A 22,765-nucleotide genomic window follows, 5' to 3' on the forward strand; every position below is an offset into this window, starting at 1 on the left:
CTGTTTAATGAATTTTCCAAGAGGACCTTCAATTTCATCCCTATAAACTTGCTGTTGTTCAAGAATTGACTGAAGGCGATTTTGTTGCCCGTCAAAATGCATGTGATATTCTAATTGACAACCTGCCTGAAGACGCGGTCATTTTTGCCAGTGACGAGGCTCATTTCCACATGCGTTTCCTCAATGTGATTTTTTAATAGGGGTTTTTCAATCACTGGTTTATGTCGATCGACCACGGACCATAGCCAACATACCGATTGATATACAGTAACGAGTGAGTACAAATTTCAAAAATCAAGTTCATCAGTGTATGAAATGGGGGTCGCCATTGATCTGATGTAATTTTCAAGACTGCAAGAAAACAAATTAGGAAATTGCATTTTCATATAGAAAAAGATTAAAACAATAACCAAAGTACTTTTGTTTTTATTGACCCTTCATATAAGTAAGTTTCTCTGGCGCACCTTTATACTCTGTACTTTATACAGAGTTGGTGATAATTATAGAGACAGCTTAACATTCCTTTCATAAAGATGATTTCACAGTAGCTTCTGATCCTATTCCAATTAAAAAAAAAAAAACAATTTCTCTGTCTTCTCAAGATTTTGTCCGCCATATTGAATCAAGCATATTTAAATGGAAAGGTGGTCATATGATACATGATTTCGATACAGAATTTCAAGACAAAATGAATGGCGAAGACTGCACATCGATATCTCAAACCGTTTCAAAGTTATTCACATCCAAAGTTACTAATAGATCATACAAAAATAGAATTAGTACATTGAAAATCTAAAAAAACCTAACTATAAACTTTCACTTTTCAAGTGCTAGTAAACACTTATAGTAGCATCTACTCACATAAATTATATTTAACACTGAGCAGAAAAGTTTGATCTGTCAGATTTTTAATGTAGGCTACCGTACTTATTTTTCCATTTCTGTATGGTTTATTAGTATGTTTAAATGTAAGTATCTTTAAAACGGTAAGAGATATCGTTTTAACCATTCATTTTCTCCTGGGATTCTGTATCGAAATCATGCATCATATGACTACCCTTCCGTTAACAAAATGAAGTTGGTTTCAATATGGCGGATTCAAGATAGCAGATAAAACTTTCGAGACGACAGAAAAGTAGATTTTTCAATTCAAATAGGATCCCCAACGAAACCTATTGTCAAATAATCCTTGTAAAAGAAATATTAAGTTGTTTCCATAATTTTCACCAACCCTGTATAGACAAATATATCGATAAAATTGTCATCTCACTAAAATTCTCATTCAACTACCTTCTTTAAAAAAGCCACTTTAAATAGATTAGCATTATTAACACCAGATAGGAGCCACACATAACAGTTCAAAGCTCAAATTAATCAGAATGGGTTTTGCGAGTATTAGTCTACAAGTCGAAATGCAGCAAAAACCACATATTTTTCTCAATTTTTGAAAGTACTGTATAACAGGTCACTTCCGAGTTTCGGATAGACACGTGAAGTAGCCGGTCCCAGCTGTCTAAAATTGATCAGTTGCAGCCTAATACTCCTGACACCAGACCTGAGCCAGCCAAAACACTCAATATTAATTACTTATAAATGGATTGAAGATATTCTCCGTAATTTGGATTGATGGAGATTCAAGCGATGACAAACTGCCAAACAATGGAATAAAGAGGTGCTATATAAATATCGCAAATAAATAACCAACTATCAAATAGTATAAGCAAATTACCAACTAGTATAAGCAGTATCAAGTCTTCATAGTTGTTAAGTACAAAAAGGCTTGCAACTTATTTGTAATATCAAGCATAATAATGTTTTAAAACTTTAAATTTATCAAAATGTGTATTTGTGAAACTGGGGTTTGTGAAGAGGTGTGAAATAATATTATAGATAACAGAATGTTTTAAAACTGCGGTTAGCAACTACTGGAATATTATTACTGTACAGTTATTTCAAATATCCAATGAAAGCTTTATAAGTAGAACAAAAGACTTCTGTTACTGCAAATATTGACCAAAAATTGAATAGTGCACGGTTTTGGATAGTTTCATTCTTCAGATTACCTTCTGTTATTTAGTTCTTCTGTCAATATTTGCAGTAGCAGAAGTCCTCAGTTCTATTTATATAGCTTTCATTGGATATTTTAAATAATTATTATAGTGATAGATTCAAGTATTTTCTTTACTTTTGGAAATTGATTAATGTTTTCAAATGACATATTGATGTGAAGCTAGTTTCTTTCTGAATTGAATAGCATATTCATATTTTTTATCAATACAGCGGTTTTCATGTGAGGAATTGATATTTGACGCTGTGTTTTGTATGTAATTCATATGGGAGGGAAGCCGGCGTTTGCCGGCCGAGAGGTCGCAGTCTGACGTAGGCTCATGCCATCTCATGCGCGTACGTAAACGCGATCGAGGCAACCTGCTATATACCATCCTTGGATTGCACTGCACCCACCTGTTGCCTGTTGTACTCCAGAGTGGGCGGCTCAAGAACTCTGCCATTCACTTCAGCAAATCTGTCAGACACGTGGATTCCGAACTCCTGCACGCATTTGTCGTTGTTGAAGTTGGCTTTTCTCAGCTGCAAAAACACATCAAATTGATTACTGTGTGATTGTCATCTTACAATATTTCGAAAAGCTACGATTCCATATTGAAAAACTGTTTCGACAAGAACATTGATGGGAGACGTTTTATCATGAGTAATTCGCATAAGCAGACAAAACTACTGTAGTGTACTTAAAGTTAATTTCACTTAACGCTACGTAAAATCTTTAAAAAGCACATTTTTAAAAGTTATTTCATCGAATTTTCAAATTCCTATCTCACTCAACTGCATTTCACCTCTTCACAATCATCTATTCTAAATATAATGTATAAACTTGTATTCTCAAATTTCATTTCAGACCAATTTCATTACGAAATTATAGCTTATTATTGATATTGCACTTGAAACTGAGTTTGAATTTTTGTCTGTATTTATGTAGTTCGTGAACTCAACGTTAGCCACAAAAACAGTATTTCCATTGGTATTTCCTTCAAATGATATTGATCCACTGCGCAGCAAATATTCACCGTCTTCAAACTGGATTTATTTATTCAGAATTACATGAGTGTAATTGGCAGAACCCAAATAGGACTCATTAATTTGATATATACGAAAGTATACATTCAAATTATTCTAGAAGTAAAACAAAGAAAATCAAATGCTTTAAAGAGTAAAGACAATAGAATGAAACGTAAATGGTGATTTGGAGATTTACAGATTTAGAGATTTTGAAAATGTTTTCAGGAATACCCTGATAGTTTTTTTTTCTGTTGCTAACATCAGATAATATTATACAGGTGTCCCACGAAATGTGTAACAGCCAAAGACCATTCATCTGGGCGTATTCTTCACCATATATTCCACATGACATTTGCAACAAAAAATATCCAGTAACATTTTCTCATATCAATCTTAGTTTTCGAGATAGATTTTTCGATATTCTTTTAAAACGTCAATAACTAAAAAAAGATTAATTAAAAGAGATAGATTTTTCGATATTCTTTTAAAACGTCAATAACTAAAAAAAGATTAATTAAAAGAGATAGATTTTTCGATATTCTTTTAAAACGTCAATAACTAAAAAAACTATCAGTCAAAATTTAATTCTAAGGAAAGAGGAAGACATTTCCAATAGGATTTATATAATTTGTTAAGTTTTTGAAGATTTTATGAGCGCTCAAAATTGAAAAAAATCGTTCCAAATGTCAAACAGTTTGAACGCTCATAAAAAGTTCAAAAACGTCAAACAGAGAAAAACAAATTATTTGAATGTTTGGGTATAACCTATCTGAATGTGGGCATAGAACGGTCAACAACACCGGTGGGATGGGAAACAATAACTGTCAACCCATGCCAATAATGTTCAACCAATATTAAACAATAGATCTCTTTATGTCCCCATCCAGATAGGTTTAAAACATAAAATATATTTTCAAAACCTACTCCAACATCCAACATTCTGGCCCGCAACTTACAACTTGACATATATGTATCGCTTGAAAAATATCAAGTAGTACTAAGAAATTAGTTTTGGCTAAAAAACGCTGGAAAACGCAGATTTTGGGCGTATCTTAGGAAATATTTCCAAATATGTTCTTAGAGAGCCTCTAAAGGGCCAACTGAACATATACCTTCCAAATTTGAACGTTTTTGGTTCGGTAGATTTTTAGTTCTGCGAGTGAGTCAGTCAGTCAGTGAGTGAGTGCCATTTCTCTTTTATATACATATAGATTGAAGAATTAGCTGATTGGGCAGAGTTCTGTTAATTGAATTGGTAACTTACAGCCATGGCAATTCTTCTGCGTCTCTCGTCAGGTGGCTTGGCTGCATTCCTCACCATCTCTGCCGTCTGATTTGGAGTCAATTTCCGGTTGAGCGCTTGACCGCGAGTGATCATGCACATCTGCAGCAAAATCAACATTTTCATTGCAAACAGAATATTCATCAACGTTTCCGATAATTGTCATCAATTGGACTTATTTTAGTATATTGTTTACAGAGTTGGTGAAAAGTATGGAGACAGTTCAATATTTATTTCTGTTACAATGCTAATTTGACAATATTTTTCATTTTTGGATCCTATTTGTATTTACTATTTTGTAAATACATCCTATCTAATAAAATCCTATTTTGTAAAACTACTTTTCTGTCGCTTCAAAATTTTGGTCTGCCCCCTTGGAACCGCCATTTCGAATCCAAATTTTTTTTAAATGGTAAGGATGTCATATGATACATTATTTTTATACAGAATTTCAAGAGAAAATAAACAGCAAAAATAGCACATCGATATCTCAAACTGTTTTAAAGTTATTCCCATAAAAAATACTAATAAATAATACAAAAATGAAATGAATAAGTACATTAAAAATAACACAGTGCAACTTTTCTGTTCAAAGTATTAAATATGTGGGTAGATGTTACTGTGAGTGTTAACAAGCACTTGAAAATTAAATTTGATAGTTTAGATTTTTGTATAAGTTATTATTGTATGATTTATTGGTATTTTTAAATTTGAATTTTATCAATTAAAAAACGGCTTGAGATATTGATCTGAGGTTTTCGCCATTAATTTTCTCTTGAAATTTAGTATCGGAATCATGTATCATAATGACCACCTTCCCATTTAAAAATGGGAAGTCGGTTCAAAATGGCGGATCAAAATTTGAAGCTACAGAAAGGTAGTTTTTTTTTCATTCGAATAGGATCCCCATTCAGATAAATTTACCCTGTAAAAGAAATATTCCACTGTTTCACCATATATATTTATTTATTGGATAGAGCAAACAATACAATAGTCGGAAAAGTAAAAACAGGCTATTTCCCAAAACTTCTTCAATTTCCTAATTTTGTCTCAAATTGTATAGCAACATATATATTTTGGAATATGAACCTTCACATAGAGTGGGTGAAAAGTCCGAGAACGGCTTAATATCTCATACACAAAGATAATTTTACGGTGGGTGTGATTGGGGATCCTACTCAAATTTATTTATTAAATAAAAATAAATGTATAAATTGAAAATACTACATAACTATGACTCTTTAAAAATCTGGTCCGCCATCTTGGATCCGCAATTTTGAATACACATTATTTTTTTTAAATGGGAAGGTGGAAATGCGATACATGATTTCGATACGGAATTTCAAGAAAAAATGGATGAAGAAAACCGCATATCGATATCTTGAACGGTTTGGAAGATAATCACATTATTAATCAATACCACTTATGTATTCCATTTCTGATTGCATGACCATCTTCCTATTTAAAAAAAAGTTGCATTCAAAATGACGGACCAGATTTTTAATGTCATAGTAGAGTAGTTTTTAAAATTTGAGTAGGATCCCCAATGACACCCACCTTAAAATCACATTTTTATAAGATAATAAGTCGTTCTCATACTTTTTTCTTTCTTTTCTGCTTTGAATGATTAATAATGTGAATATCTTCTGAACGGTTTGAGATATCGATATGCGGTTTTCGTCATCCATTTTCTATTGAAATTCTGTATATAAATCATGTATCGCATGACCACCTTCCCATTTAAAAAATAAGGCTGCATTCAAAATTGAGGTTCCAAGATGTCGGACCAGATTTTTAAAGTCATAGTAAAGTAGTATTTTCAATTTGAGTAGGATCCCCAATTACACCCACCGTCAAATATTATCTTTGTGTATGACATATTAAGCCGCTCTCAGACTCTCTTTAACCACCCTGTATCTGATATTGAAAAAATTGATTTAATTCTATTAGGATTATAAATGTTTCACCCTGTTTCAAAATACCACGAGAAGAAACTTGCTTCAAGTTAAAAATATTATAATACGATTAGATTTGATTTTGGTTAAAAATTCAATCCTTTACCCGGTTTTAGGGGACATTGGTTATGTCGATATAGAATAAAAAATGGAATAGATTTTGGAGAATCATTTGCTAACTTTTAACTGAATGAACATCCTTATATATTTGGACTTTCCAAGTTCATGACAGTCTCTCAATTACTCAGATTTTCCACCAAAAACTGAAAATTGTTCTATTTCACTTATCATTATTATCTAAGAATAGTAACAAATTCATGTCACAATCATCCTTAATTATCATTATTTCACTTATTTTCGTTCACATTTTTATTCTATTCTTCTCTCTAACTGTCTCATGTTTACAGCCCATCATTTCAAATGTACCACAACAGGTTTATCAAGACTTGACAAATCGATAAAAATCATTCAGTTAGCAGAAGAAGATCAATTACAAATCTTCAAAATCCTTCCTTATCAATGCTCATTAATAGTTTAAGGAATTAGAAATATACTACATTTAGGGCCATCTGCTAACACTACGTTTACTTGCAGATGATATGGTTGCATTTGTCAAAATGTGTTTCATACGGGGTTTAAGCGAACAGCTTACCTTACTCCGTTACGGGCCTAAGGGTCATATGCCATCTACGTTTAACGCTAGACCACGTTTACTTGTATGGTTGCATTCATCACACTGGGTTTCATACGGGCTTTAAACGAAAAGCTGATATTACCCGTTCAAACTGAGTATCTGAATACGGGCCTGAGAGGTGTAGCAATGCAGTTTCTACTAGTAAAATTTCGTAGCAACTTAATTTTCCACTACTTGAAATTGTTCGAATTATTGAATTTACTATGCATAGTTTTTTTAAAACGAGTTTCAGATAATATTGTAATGTATTGAGAGTAGAGAATGAAGATTCACCTCTAGAGGCACAAAGAATTCTTTGTTGAGTGGCCCGATGTGCACCAGAGGCAGAAACGGGTACTGCAGTCCGTACTTCTTCTCACGCTGGAAGTATTCGCCAACAGTCATTTCTACTTTTTTGTTGTCTTTTTCGAAAATGAATCTGAAAAAAATTGGAATAACTTTAATTTTGAATATCTCTTGATCAAATTCAATCGTTAATCACGATTTTCTAGAAGAATCACAATGGATTTTCTAAAAAGTATGAACACCCAAACTTATTACTGATTGTTTCAAATGGGATAAAACTGTCGATTTGTAACAAAAATTATCAAGTTTTAAAGATTGAAATAATAGGCTAATTCCTTAACAGCAATGTCGCCTTTTGCCGTCCAAGCGATGTTAAACTCGGTAGGATGAGATGAGGAACGGAGTAAAAATTCATGTTAGCTCACAAACATCGGTCTTTGTAGCACCACTCTCTCCCAATTATTGACGCACTCACTCACACATCATCAGCCCTCTCTTTCTAGAGAAGTTCATTATTACACTCCATTTTCTACTCATTCTACCGCTCTGATCGAAAACATTTTTTTGGGCTTTATAGAGAACGGCAAAATGAACGATATTTCGTCTTTGTTTTGAACAGCTCTTTTTCCTACTCAACTTTCTGTCAATATGAGAACACTTCCATTTGAGTCGATTCTGCTTCTGCCCGTTAAGGAGCTTATTGACAGGTAATATAGAGCTGGCACGAGCTGTATAGACTTGTTTTATTTGTATTTTGATAACATTCTTGATTGGTTGAAAATAAAAAATGGAACAGACAAACTATTCAACTTAGCAGTGGGTGAATTTTGCCCATTCAGTATAAAAAAATAATCAACATTTTTCAAAAACTAAGAAGAAATTGTTTTGCACTAACCTTTGTTCGATAGCGTTCTTCACTAGCTTGTTAACCTTGTAGACACGTTTCGTTTCTGGTCTTGACGGGATTTGATATTCGACTTTCAGACCTTTAATATACTTCTCAAAGTCATTCTGCACATATCGATCCAAAGACCTCATATTTCTCAAATCATTTACTTGACATCTCATATAACGACACAAAGTCTGTAACAATTGTTCACCCATTGGAAATCCTTTGTGCGCAACTGAAATAAAACATCAACGTTTATTAAAACCAACACTTTTCTTGATGAAAAATCAAAAACTGCGGATTTGCCCGAAAGGACTTTAGCAACAAACAAAATGCATTAAAATAATATAGTCCAGTCAAATGGTCGTTTTTCAGGAAAGTGGTTTTATTTTCAAAGTATTATACACGTTGTTATTATGTTACACAAAAGGAACCTGAGAATTATACTATCGAATGACAGTTATTATTATTGTCTCTATTTTTCTTCAAGTTACAATGATTCTCTAACTTTTAAGCTTATAGTACAGTCAAATGGTCATTTTTCAGGAAACAGCCCCGAAAGAATTTTTCTCGACGGTCCTATAATATGTATTTTGGGGCGCTGAATTTCGAATCTGAAATTTGCTTACACGCCAGAGGGCCGCTTCATCTCCAAAACCCCCCAAAATTTCGGACTTTTTTCAATTTTTCCATTCAATCTCGAAAACCTTGAGTTTTTCGAGAAAAAGCATTCTTGAAAAAATTGAAGATAATAAAATGCCCAATAAATTGAGTGGTCGCGCAGGACTCTACTATTTTTGGTTCAGGAGCTACGAATTTTCAAAAAAGGGATATTTTTCAAGGGTTTTTCAAAATTATGCAAACCTACCACTTCTACCCTATACAACTTTGATCTTTTTCTAGTAATGATAAAAACAACACATCACGTGAAAGAGCAACTAATTCTGAACAGGATTCCTAACAATTATCGGATTTAGTAGAGGGGGATGGAGGATACACCCGAAAATAGAAAATCATTTCCTACAGCCAAAATACAAAATCTTCATTATAATATCTTTTCAAGGCCTTCTAACAAAAAATACATATTTCTTCTGAAATCATCTCACGAGGGTTATGTTCTATGAGAATCACCCGTAAGATATACTCAATTTCAGTATAGTATTTCCTAGTAGGGGGGGGGGACACGCATAAGGATACGTCAAGGAATTAAACTTCAAACATTTATAACTTTTAAAAGAATGATCAGAAATCCTCGTACTGAAGCTCATTCTTATCAGCTCATCAAGGCGGTTCAAAATCATGTTATTATAATCGATGAGCTGATAAGAATGAACTGTAGTACGAGGAGTTTTGATCATTCTGCCAAAAGTTATTAATTTTTATAGTTTTGATCCTTGATGCATAACTAACTTGCTCAAACATAACCTACAACCTTCTATCTATTTCCAATGGCCAACTCTCGAACGTTAAGACGCTCAGAAGATGCTACATAATTGTATTGACGAATTAATAGAATGGACAAATAGAATAGTTAAGTTAATGGAGTAACAGTCGAAGGAACAGTAGTACTTTGGTATTCGGTTCCAGACTAAAATACTACTGAAGCCAGTAGGTGGAAGAAAATATTCATTTATTCATTTATATTTAACAATGCACAAATCAAATACATTATATATATTAAATGTATATAATACATAATATATTTACATCATATTAATATCGGGGGACCGATAATTAATTCATTTTCTTAGTCTTACAATTATTTTTACAGTTATATGAGGAGGCATAACAGGATTTTGCCCAAAACTGTCCTTTTTCAAATTCATACTACATTCAAAATCAAACTCTAGGTTAAGCTACAAAATAACAATTTATTCACACTTCAAAAAACAAACACATCATCAATTACAAATAGATATAATATGAATTTGATTTAGAATGATATACTATGTTTGCTACAATATTTGTTAATATACTATGTACTATTCTACCCTAACAGCATCTAGTTACTATTTTTGACTTTCTGAAGTGAACATGTTTTCTAAAAAAAGTGAAATAAACGAAAATAAGTTTTTCTTGCTGAATGTTTCTTCTCGTGAGATCAGCTGAATGATCCCACACATGCACCATTCACTCACTTCCATTACTGTATCGACAGATGACAAAATTTCCAGCTGTTTTTCCAAGGATGTATTTATCCTTTTGATGTCCTCCAGCGAGTTATCTCAGGGTTGAGACCTAGTGCAATCGAATTTTCATATCATAAACCTACTTTGTTGCAAATTTCGTGAGAATCGTTAGAGCCGTTTTCAAGATCCGGTCACATACAGATATATGTATATAAACATATAAACAGAAATTGCTCGTTTAATAATATAGGATTCATCACTCTGAGCGCTGAAGTCATTTTCATCATCTTATAAGTATTTTCAATCTCTATTTATTCTAGCAATTTTGAGTTTTTAGTTTAAGTTAATTTAGTTATTAAAAAGTTAGTTTTGCCTTGTGCAATTCTCACATGTTAATTTTTAGGTTAAGACTTAAAAACAACCGTTAAGTTAATTTAGTTATTAAAAAGTTAGTTTTGCCTAGTGCAATTCTCACAGACACATGAAGGTGACTGGAGTAAGCCTTAGTTATATGGTTGAAGTCATCGTCGTAGTACATCACCAAGACCTGAGGGTGTGTAGCAAACTGCACGTCATTTCACATGAAAATTTATCATTGTAATCGGAGTCTTCCAATTCCTCTTCAATTAATTGCAAATAATTTATACATCTAATATAAAATCTCCACAAATTTAAAAACTGCCGCAATATTCTCAAATGGTTTCAAGAATACTTGTCTGGGAATTGTCCCAATTCATGCTTGAGAAACGTTAATGATTACAGATTTCAGTTGAAACATGTGGAAGTATACTAGACTAAGAGCACTTCTCTGAATCGACTAGGCCTATTGATAAAGCATACAATACCATCCACATTTAGGAATGGCTTCCATCCAAGAATGGCACTCTGATAGAATCCATACCACAGCTCGAGACCTTCTCCAAGATCAATAATCTGCTCGGGTTTGGTGAAGAAGGATCTTCCGACACCCACAAACCTGAAATAACAATTAATATCCTATTCATTTTTATTGATTCCATAATGTACGATTAAAAGAAATATTAAAAGATACAAATATACATTACAAGGAATGAATTGTCATTTAGCACTGTCAAGAGAAGAAAGCCTTAATATACATTTTAAATATACTTCAACATAAAAGGGAACAGCATTTTGTTGAAAATTTGAAGGATTTAGAATACATTTTGAAATTTTAGGAGCGGCATAATAATTAATTGGGAGTATCAAATCGAATCAAATTATTTTATTCATTTGAAATTCATACAAGATATTCACAAAAATATACGACAAGTTAAAAGTGAACAGGATACCACAACAGAGAAAACATAGTACAAGTATAAACTTAGCATAGAATTTATGCTATCTTTTCTCTATGATACTACTCACAAAAAGTACTACATTTGTTATAAAATCATGATATCCAGTTTTTGACAGTGTGGCAGAATTTGATGATTTACTGACGTGAAAAAGGAGTAATTAAATAAAATTATTCATCAATGTGATAAATATTACTCACGTTAAAGCGGCTGGATTACGCAGTACAATATCGATAGCCTGCAATGCCTCCTGAGGTGTTTGGTAGGACTGGCCCCTTCCACTCAGGTACTGACTCAACTGACTCATGTCAACCTTCGAGGCAAACTTCACTGTCACCTCGTACTCTTGATCAATGTAACGCTCATCGTTGAACACTTTCACTGTACTTGTAACCTGCAACAGACATCTAGTTGATTAGCACAAAACCAAACGTTAACTGAGTGAGCTTGTATTTTTTTGAAGAAGGACGAAGAAGAGAAAGAAAAAGAAGAAAAAAAGAAGAAGAAGACGAAAAAGAAGAAGAATAAGAATAAGAAGAAGAAGAAAAAAGAAAAAGAAGAAGAAGAACTAACTGTAGGTAGTTTCACTTTGAACTGTAATCATTCTTCGAATGAGAAGCAGCATGAATGCAATTATATTCATAAGGAATGCTGTCATTTTAACATTAATCTGATAAAAATCGTCTTAGACTGAACTGATTGAGATACTATTCGTAGTTATGGTAGTACACAATTATCATCCAGCTCTAGTAGATTGAAAGCTAACGCATTACATTTCCACACTTTACATTATGCTTATAAACATTCATTCTGGTTCTGGGAGCAGAGAGACGATGTGAACAAACCTGCGCGTGTGAGAATAGATCTTGGAACAGCAAGACCAATTCACAGTAGCCACCTGACATCTCTGTCATAGACTAACTGAATAAGAAAATTACGAGATTGAGTGTAAATGAAAGCATTGTGAACAGGTCTACCAATTAACTCATAACTCATAGCTCATAAATATTTTTGGACAGAATTTGAACTTTAACTTTCCACAGTAAGAACATAACCAATATTTTCGGACATGTTATTATTATTTATCAAAATTTGGGAAGAAAATAGTTTTGGGCTATGCCTGTTGTTCTATCCCGATCATATTCATATGATTTGTAGTGGTATCAACAAATAAATAAATGAACAGCAGAAATGAGTCATCACTTATTCACGCACAAGAGCGCAAACCTCATGTTATTGTTAGCTCTCCTTTCGATGAATCGACTATAGAAATTGATAATGGTGTAACATCCAAACCTAGTAACTCAAACTGTTCCAATAATTCAGTGGTTTTGACGATAAAAGGTCGTTATTATTCAACTAAGAATACTCATGCTGAAAGTATATTCATGATATTCATGTTGAAAGTAGAACTGTTTCAACATTTACCAAAATCAAGTGTCAATTAATGTCACCTACGATATTAATTATCGTCAAATTTATTGAGTAATAAGTTAAGTAATAATTGAATTTAACCTTTGAAAAATCTTAGGAGTTTCATGTACTTGGGGAGTGAAATTGCAGATGATGAGAAACTAAATTATGAGATAACAAGAATATTGCAAAAAGGGGGAAATTGTTATCAGACAGTTAAACATTTAATTTGGAATGGAAAAATACCAGAAAAGGTAAACATTATGATGTATAAGATGTATTATGTAACTACATCCTATTATATTAAGCAAACAATGTCTGTATTTATATGGTTATTTATGTCCAACGGATCTCGAAAACGGCTCTAACGATTTTCACGAAATTTGGAACATAGTAGGTTTATGATATAAGCATTCGATTGCACTAGGTCTCATCCCTGGGAAAACTCGCTGAAGGACATGAAAAGGATAATAATTATTCATCCTTGGAAAAACAGATGATAATTTCGTCGTTTGTCGATAACAGAAGATGCGAGTGCCTGTGTGGGTGAGAAACAGAATTATTTTCAGTGGTTGAATCAATCAGCTTATCTATCGAGAAATACAATCTAGAAATTTTAATCTACTTGATCAAAATAATCTGATTTGTTGACATGGCATGGTATATCATTCTAAATTAGAGTATATCATCATTTCCATGTTAACCATTATTATACAGTTTTAAGTGATTAGTGAGTGTTATTTTGTTATTCAATTTGGTTTGTAAATAATCTAAATTATAACTTTTCTGTTTTTAGATGTTTGAACTGAAAATTGGACCTGAATTCAAGTGTATGGAACAATATAACCTACTTTTTGGACTATTTATAGTGTATAAATCAAAATTCGGGGAAGAAACAGTTTTGGGCTGTGCCTATTATTCCTTCCCCAATCATTTTAAAGAATTGTGTTCTGTTTATCAATAGTTTATAAATAAATAACGAGCAAACCTCGGTGCCCCGATATTGTTATATGGTGCTGAGACATGGGTGACGACAGAGAGAATGGAGTAGAATACAAGCGGGAGAAAAGAGGTTCCTCAGGGCAATAAAGGGAAAGACATTTAGAGACAGAGTTAGGAATGAGGAGCTAAAAATAGAACTGATCATGAAGAGATAGGAAGCATGAAACTACGCTGGTTTGGACACGTGAAGAGAATGGGAGAGGATCGGCTGTCAAAGAAAATGGAAGAGGTGAGGATTGAAGGAAGGAAACCAAGAGGATGACCACGACTTCGATGGCCAACGAAGTGGAGAAGAGAGGATAGAGATGGTGACAGGTTGAGGACGAGCGATGGTGGGAAGACCGAGGAAGATGGAAAGGCATTGTTCATACCCAGACTCGACACTAACTGGAACGGGACACGGATATGTATGTATGTATTGAGTAACAAAATGATTATTTGTAATTTTGTCAAAAATATATGAATAACATATAAATTATTTCGGTGCGTACCTATAGACGTATGCGCCACAAATACTTGCATCTACTGAACGTGGCGCGCATACGTCTGTAGAAAACATTTTTGGCGCAGTGAGATCCAATCTGATAACCTGATGATGAAGTGACAAGTTCTTATCATAAGACATAGTCCAGCGATTTAGTCCAACATGGCAACATACCAAGTTTTAAATAAAATCACTTCACTTATATGGGCTACTTAATTCAAATTAATAAAAACAATATAAAAACTTGTAGTACCCTTTATAAAAAAACTTTTAAATATTACTACAAGTTTTTATATTGTTTTTATTAATTCAAGTTTTAAATATTTAGTAATTGATATTTAAATATATCTTTATTGGGCGGAGGTGCTAAAGCACCTACTCATTTCCTCACGTTTCTATTTGTGTCCATATATTTTTGGTAGATGAATTCTTACAGTAACTGTTTGCTAACATTATAGAGTGGAGAAAACATAACCTATATTCTGGACTATTTTAGTAAATCAAAATTCGGGGGAGGAACAGTTGAGTGCTATCTGTTGATCCTCCAGCAAATTCGTTAGAAAAATAATTGTGTATTATTGAATCAATAAAAGAATAAATGATATTAATGTCAATCGATACAATACCTCCATTCCAAATGGCAGTTCCTTGGCGGAGTACAAGTTTTTGCGTCCATCAAAAGCTGGGTAATTATTGGGGTAAATCTTCCTTCTGAATGCCTCCATTATGACCCTTAAAACAAAAATAGATGATTGTTAAACATAGGCCAACATTTTTCTGGCGATATCAAGAGATTAATAGTCAAAAAAGTTCCATAAAAAACTGAGGCCTGATTTTAGAATTTATCGAAGGTAGAATTAGTGAAAGTTTTACTAGTTAAATATATATTGGTATGTTTTCTAAGTAGCAGTTGTGAAAAGGAACTAAATGCAAACAAATAAAATGATTTTCGAACAGCCGCAACATATATAACAGAATTCCAGTTAAAGCATAATATAAGTTACACAAAGAAAGAAATAAAAATCCTTAAGAAATAAATAAGTACCCTTTTTAAAAAAATTGTTTACTTACACGTTTCGACATATTTATTTGATAATGACATAAATGTCCAAACATGTCGTGAGTAAACAATTTTTAAAATTTTAATTGGATTTTTATTTCTTTCTATTTAAGAGTAGCCCTAATATATACACATGTATGAGTAATACACGAAATCAATTAGAATACTTCTAGTGATATTGTATTACTTGTCAGTTCCAATTGGCCTTTATTATCGAATGGACACGTTAAATTGGTGGTCCAGGCTGAAGTAGAATCGTTGCGAGGCTTATTGACGACTTAAATGATACATTCAAGCCAAATGGATACTTCCCTTGAGTGACTCTCCACAATCAAAAAGCCATATGAATAATGATATAGTTGAACTTTATTCACTTTATAGTTGCACTCACATTATTCCTCTGGTTTATATAGTACAAAAACGGGGCTTCAAACATAAGCGGCGTGAGTAGCATCATTTGTTTATTGAATAACAAAGATTGAAAAATAATAAAACTAACCATTTCCGTTAAGCATGATGCAACATTATGAATGATGTTAAAAAGAATACACAAACTTTCAAGTACGTAAATACAGGGTGACACAGAATAACGGGAACTTTTAAAAATGCCATAAAACAATAGTGAGAAGGGCAAAAATGATTTTATTCAAACTAATGTTAAGTTCAAGACATGCCATATCAGAATTATTAATAGCATCTATCACTCTTTGACAATTACTTCTTCAATATGGCTTCCTCCTGAACGAATACACTCTTGAAATCTGTGTTGACGATTACTCATTGATCGCTGCAAAATCTGCGTTTCCTGGTCCCATGATCTGTCCACCTACGATTTTCTATTTGTGGAGCTATCTCAGATCAAACGTTTTCACAACTTGATCAATAACTTTGGTTGAATCATAACAGACAATTCAAAATGAAATTAACAATATCCCAGCTGAAATGTTGCAGCAATCGTTCAGGAATCTCAACACAGATTTCAAGAGTGTATTCGTGCAGGAGGAAGCCATCTTGAAGAAGTAATTGTCAAAAAGTGATAGATATTATTAATAATATTCTCAAATGGCAAGTCTTGAACTTTACATTAGTTTGAATAAAATCACTTTTGCCCTTCCCACTAATGTTTTATGGCGTTTTCAAATGTTCCCGTTATTCTGGGTCGCCCGGTACAAGCAAACTTGAACACTTTATAAGAGTTAATAATGAATTAGACTTGCTTACCGATACATGCGACGAGGCTTCTCCGGCTTGATCGTAACGTCGTAGTGAATGGCACAGAAGTTCTGCTTTTTAAACGTAAGCTCAAAGTGATTGAGCTCCAACTCTATTCTACGACCTCTGGTACCATTCTTCTTTCTCAAAGGTAGTGTCCACTGAGTCACTGCCATTTTACTCATTTTCGAAGGAAGATCAACAGCTGGAATAAAAAACAAAGGAATTGATGTACATAAAAAATATAAAAAAGTATTATTAAGATTATTATTATATCTATTGTATTAAGGCCTGTTAATACAAGCCTCGTCGCATGTATTAACCCATTTTATTATTCAATTTTTATTGTAAAAAACATTCTAAAAAATATTGATATGATGAATCTCTTTGAATCAGTATATTTTTAAAATGTTAAATTATTACAGCACGGTATTATTACGAGGACAATAATTATTCTAGTTTATGTTGATTTGCGTAAGCTAAACCCAACACATTGGCTCTAGGTCAGAAACGTATGCCAAAGTTTATGCAACAAATTCTTGAAGTTTCATCCCGATCGGTCAAGTAGTTTTGAAACATATAGACATACTTTAATTTGTATTCATATCCATTTTGATTCACCTCAGAAAAATATTTTCAATAATAGCAATATTCACCTCTAATAGCAATATTAGATTAAGAGGAATTTCGTTGTGAAACTAACACGATTAGAAACAATCAGTAGGTAAGATAATATTGAGTGGAAGTGAAATGAAAAATGTGTATTCTCAAAAACATACATAAGCTACTATTAATAACAAAATTTATACAAATGAAGAATAGTTATTTTCACATTAAAACAAATCTGTGTGTGAGGAGGAGGATATCAAAGTGAAGGCGGTAGTGGATTAAGTATAACAGTTATCTCACTATGCTTAGGAACTAATATTCTAAGCCAGATAATAAAGATTTATTCGTCATTTATCATTTTCTGGTCTTTATTGACTGGAGAACAAATAGTTTCATACACCACACAAATGGGTAAGGAGGTTTGGTCTACTTAATATATGAGTTTTAAAAGCTATAGCAGCTATAGAAGGCAGGTTAGGTGGGGAGGGTAAGCTGCTTCAGGAGGTATTAGAAAAGATGAAAATTATTGCGAAACTGAAATTCAATGTAGTACATATTAGAAAGTAGTTTAAACTACATGAGGAGGTACATGAAAGGTAAAATATGCTGTGAAACTGTACTTTGTAGTAGATATAATTAAAGAAGCCCCATCTCAGATCTAGAAGCAGTTACATGTACTCAAAAAGAACAGTTGCAGAGACATAGAAATAGCTAGAGAATCAAGAAAGATGTCGTTGATGAAAATAAGTAATGTACTCTTTGAAATGAAAATTATTATGATACTAATAATTTTGATAGGTTCAGTTAAGAAGAAAGAAGAAAGAAAGAAAGTGAAATTGGGAAAAAGGGAATTATTGTGAAACTGGAATTTAATGTAGTAGATATCACTGACGAGACCCCATTTCAGATCTAGAATCAGTTACAGAGACTCAATAACGGTTAACAAGTAAGATGCTGGTGAAAATACCAATGAAGTAATGTTCTCCTTGGAGTAATGATGATGATGATAATATATGAGTTAATAAGATTTTTTCATGAACAGCAAACAAGTACCAAGCAATCAAACAAACCTGGCCACAACTATAGTTAATAAATTAATTCCAAACAAAAATCTCAAGATATAACATTCCCAGGATGTTGATATCTGCTCCGATAAGATAATCGGCTTGAGTCAGGTCCCATCACAACAAAACGGAACTGAATCATTTGAACAAGTAGCCTAATGTTACTTGATGAAATTGAAGCAAAAAAAGACGAAAACTTTTTTAAAATCAAACATCTGATTTTGACCTAGTCTTCACTTACCCTCGTCTCCCATCACTAGATCAGGGTTCTCTTCAACGTTGACAACTGAAAGACGTTTACATACGAGTATAGGTGTTCAATGTTTTTCACATTTATGTTGAAAACTGAAAGTAGCTCTTCAAGGATCAAAGCTACAGTTGGATTCCTCAAAGATAACGAAAAAGTTCCTATTCTTAAATTTAGAGCAATTACATGGAAAAATAAAAAAAAACATTATCAATAGAATAATGATAAATAAATAATTAATAGGTGTGGTTGAACCAGAGGAAGATTATCCACTAATTATGAAAAACAGTCTGGAAAAATGCTTAAATACGTTCTGAGAGCCATAAACACAAAACTGAACTTTATTTGTCTTGGATACAAAAACATATTCAACATATGTGTCAAACAAAATTAAGTGAGAGCTGACACTACACAGTCTTCCATTTTTTGTTGTTAACTTTCGTTGAATATTAGCAACACTCAGCGGAAAACTGGAATTGAATGCAAGATTTGCTTTTCCCAATGGGATATTATTCTTTTTTTATTGAAGTTAATCTGCAGATAGTTGAGACCAGAGTGTATAATAAATGACAAACTTATTTCTTATATTCTTATAACAATCTATATATATAAAAGCGAAATGGCACTCACTCACTGACTGACTGACTCACTCACTCACTCACTCACTCGCATAACTAAAAATCTACCGGACCAAAAACGTTCAAATTTGGTAGGTATGTTTAGTTGGCCCTTCAGAGGCGTACTAAGAAATCTTTTGGCAATATTTTAACTCTAAGGGTTGTTTTTAAGGGTTTAAAGTTCGTCTTTTACCATGTATATTCTTCTTCTCCCAATCTCTTAATTATAATTGAAATTTCCATATCATATGTTACTATAGAACTATAATCTAGATAGAGTACCTCTTCGAAACAGTTGTTAACTGGCAACTAAATTAATAATTTTGTCAAGTTGGCATTAAGTTGAGTTGACTTTGTTAGGTTGGCACCAAGTTGAAGGTTTAAATGCATTTATCGCGGAGAAATTGATTGGGCACTGCTACTTCAATCCTGGGAATATTATATTACTAGCAGTCAGGCTCGCTTCGCTCGCCATATCCGTTTAGCCAGCCGTTTAGTCTGGACCCCCGACTGGATTGTCCTAACATATGATAAAAATGCCCAAATGAAAAATGCATCTCATTCTTGGACGATCCAGCCGGGGGTCCAGGGGGCGGAGCACCCTGGCTAGACGGATATGGCGAGCGAAGCGAGCCTGACGGCTAGTATTTATATATATATTCTTGTTTATATTATTTTTTTTCTAATGTTGAAATATTTTATTATTTATAATGATAATTATTTCTGAACGATTAAATTCCTTATTATCTTTATATAACAATCTTCTTGTATATATATTTCTTTATATTTCCCATAACTGTTTTTACTATTTATTTCTAAATATTAGAATATTGAATTGGTTATTGTAATTATGTACTCAATTCCTAGCAGTGTAGTCTACATTAGGAATGTAATATTACATCCCTTTACTAGTAGTAATGGCAAGATGGAGTTCCTTTCGTGTCATTTAAACCACACATCTTCTAGAGCCAGCTTGATAAATGTTATGTTTCACTATTTTAGTAAAATCTATTCAGCATGAAAGCTGGTCAACGAGTGATTGAATTGAAAATTTGTTTAGGTATAAACAATACTATATTGACAATGGTGTAATAACCGAAATCGGTCTTTCTAAGTATCAATAAATCTGTGTATTTTGACAATTTCTTAGTCTTTTTCATTCAATATGAATAATTACCACAATATCAACTTCTCAACTACACAAAAAATGTTTAGGTACCTATACATTATGTTAAGTAGCCTCTTTCTTCCATAAATAAATAAGAATACAGAATTTACTCTCAATTTGTGGAAAATATCAACAAATTTCTGCAAATTGTGAACAACTTATTGGAAGATGTCTGGTGCAAGCGTAGCTGAAACTTACCTGGTAACTGAGATGGTCCTGGTGGTGGAGAAGGTGAACGAGCTTGTTGTTGCGGTTGATGTTGTTGCTGCGGTTGTTGAGGTTGTTGTTGTTGGGGTTGTCTCTGTTGTTGTTGCCTCTGCTGTTGTTGCGGCATTTGCTGATGTTGTTGTTGAGGTTGTCTCTGCTGTTGTTGTTGTTGCGGTTGCCACTGCTGTTGTTGCGGCATTTGTTGCTGTTGTTGTTGAGGTTGTCTCTGCTGTTGTTGTTGTTGCGGTTGCCACTGCTGTCGTTGCGGCATTTGTTGCTGTTGTTGTTGAGGTTGTCTCTGCTGTTGTTGCGGCATGGCTTGTTGTTGGACAGGACTTGTTGGTGACTGAGAAAAACAAAGTTCCAGTTAAATTGATTTATAGAAGTAATGCTAATGTTAAAATGAACATGCTTAATGCTGGAGTGTAGTTTGTATTTTACAAATTTAAAGCAACATTGAAACAGCTGGGGGTTTTAAATCTCAGAGTACAGTTTGCCCAAAAGCCGGTTACAATTTAATCGAGATTATTTTTACAAGAACCAATTAGAGTAGCCTTATTTTCGAAATAGCCTTCTCTCGATTGGTTCTTCTGGAATTAATTACAATTTAAATTTAACAGGCTTTTGTGTTTTGGAACTCTCTATCAGTATTCTAGGACATAGTTCCTGGGCAAGAAACATATCTGAATATCATTTTCAAACTGTCCGAAATTCCTCAGCTACAACACAACTGCCCTTTTTTGTCATTTTTATTTCTAAATAATGGCTGAGCATATTCAGTAATTCAGTAGTCTCCATCCATGACCAGCACTTGCTGGATAGATTGCGTCATAAAAAAATATAAAACTTAAAACTTGATAACTAGACTTAGTAGGCCTATAGACTTACTATAGGAGTAAGGCCCGCCGCAAAGTACACCCACGCAATCCACGACCCACGCTTATCTACGTTCAAAGTCAAACGAACCCACACGTTTGCCTGAGTCTGTCACCGTAAAGTCAACCCACGGTCCACGTTCCACGCTACCTCGACGAAAGCCGAAAGTCGAGTATAGCCGAAAAACCCCGACCAAAAGCCGGCAGAGAATAGTTTGTATAAAATAATTTGAGACATATTTTATATTGCACTTCATGTTTTCGATAATTTTAATAACGTAGCCCATACAAATGAAGTGATTAGCTGAGTAGAGAAGGCCATTGAAATGTCATGATATTTTATACAAACTATTATGGTTGACAAGTTGTGAGCATGCGCCATTTCTGTATCCATGTCTGAACTAGACTGATGAACAAAGCAGCTGATTGCCTTTAGAAAGACTAGAACCAGACTGACTAGACAAAGCGAGCAGAGTAGTTGACGGCGCATGCGCCGTCTGCACATGCTCAGTCTGTAATACAGCTTTGTAACAACCGAAAATCATAAGACATGCGACAAGCGACAGAGACATGCAAAAGACATGCATGTCTCATGAAATTTGATAAGACATGACACGCGTCTTAAGACGCGTGTCTTGCGACACCAGTGTGTCGCCCGTCTAAACGAATCACAAACCGATCTACGCGTGGATATTTATTTCGTGGAATGTTCTGGGCTGGGTGCAGTTTGCGGCGCGCTATTGCTAGCAATGCTTTTACAAAACTTCCCAGGGCGTGGGTTCGAGTGGTGTGGGTCTACTTTGCGGTGGGCAAAACTTTGCACAAACATTCATGACAAGTCAGAGCTACAAAAAAATTATGACAAATTTTCAAATTCATCTCACAAAAAGGCGGCCGCTTAAATTGTATTTCTTGAATAACCAAAAACCGTTGATTTCACAAGAAGATTACAAGAATAACGTTTTATAGTAAATTCAATCATAAATAATTAACACCTTATCTCTCAAGATTTAACAAATATTAAGTGAGATCTGACAGTTTCAGTGATAGGTGACCAATGAAGGTTCGTTGCACTTCTATTTAATGTCTGAAATTAACACAAAACGTTTCATATCAGCTGTGGCAAAAGATTGATATGTGTTGATGTTTCACATCCATTCGAGAAACTATAAAGAACATAAA

At 33.5% G+C, this 22,765-nt stretch overlaps 1 protein-coding gene across 1 annotated transcript in view; it reads right to left on the bottom strand.

The window, feature by feature from the left end:
- LOC111052925 (protein argonaute-2) overlaps positions 1-22,765 on the bottom strand; it is a 65,264-nt gene that overhangs the window by 20,813 nt on the left and 21,686 nt on the right. The window contains 10 exon segments of the mRNA XM_039437704.1: positions 2,061-2,116; positions 2,439-2,589; positions 4,340-4,459; positions 7,280-7,424; positions 8,187-8,415; positions 11,155-11,285; positions 11,826-12,019; positions 15,151-15,256; positions 16,806-17,001; positions 20,700-21,054. Of these exon segments, the coding sequence (XP_039293638.1) occupies positions 2,061-2,116; positions 2,439-2,589; positions 4,340-4,459; positions 7,280-7,424; positions 8,187-8,415; positions 11,155-11,285; positions 11,826-12,019; positions 15,151-15,256; positions 16,806-17,001; positions 20,700-21,054 (1,683 nt within the window).

Source organism: Nilaparvata lugens, chromosome 11, assembly GCF_014356525.2.
Source record: "Nilaparvata lugens isolate BPH chromosome 11, ASM1435652v1, whole genome shotgun sequence".
NCBI lineage: Eukaryota > Metazoa > Arthropoda > Insecta > Hemiptera > Delphacidae > Nilaparvata > Nilaparvata lugens.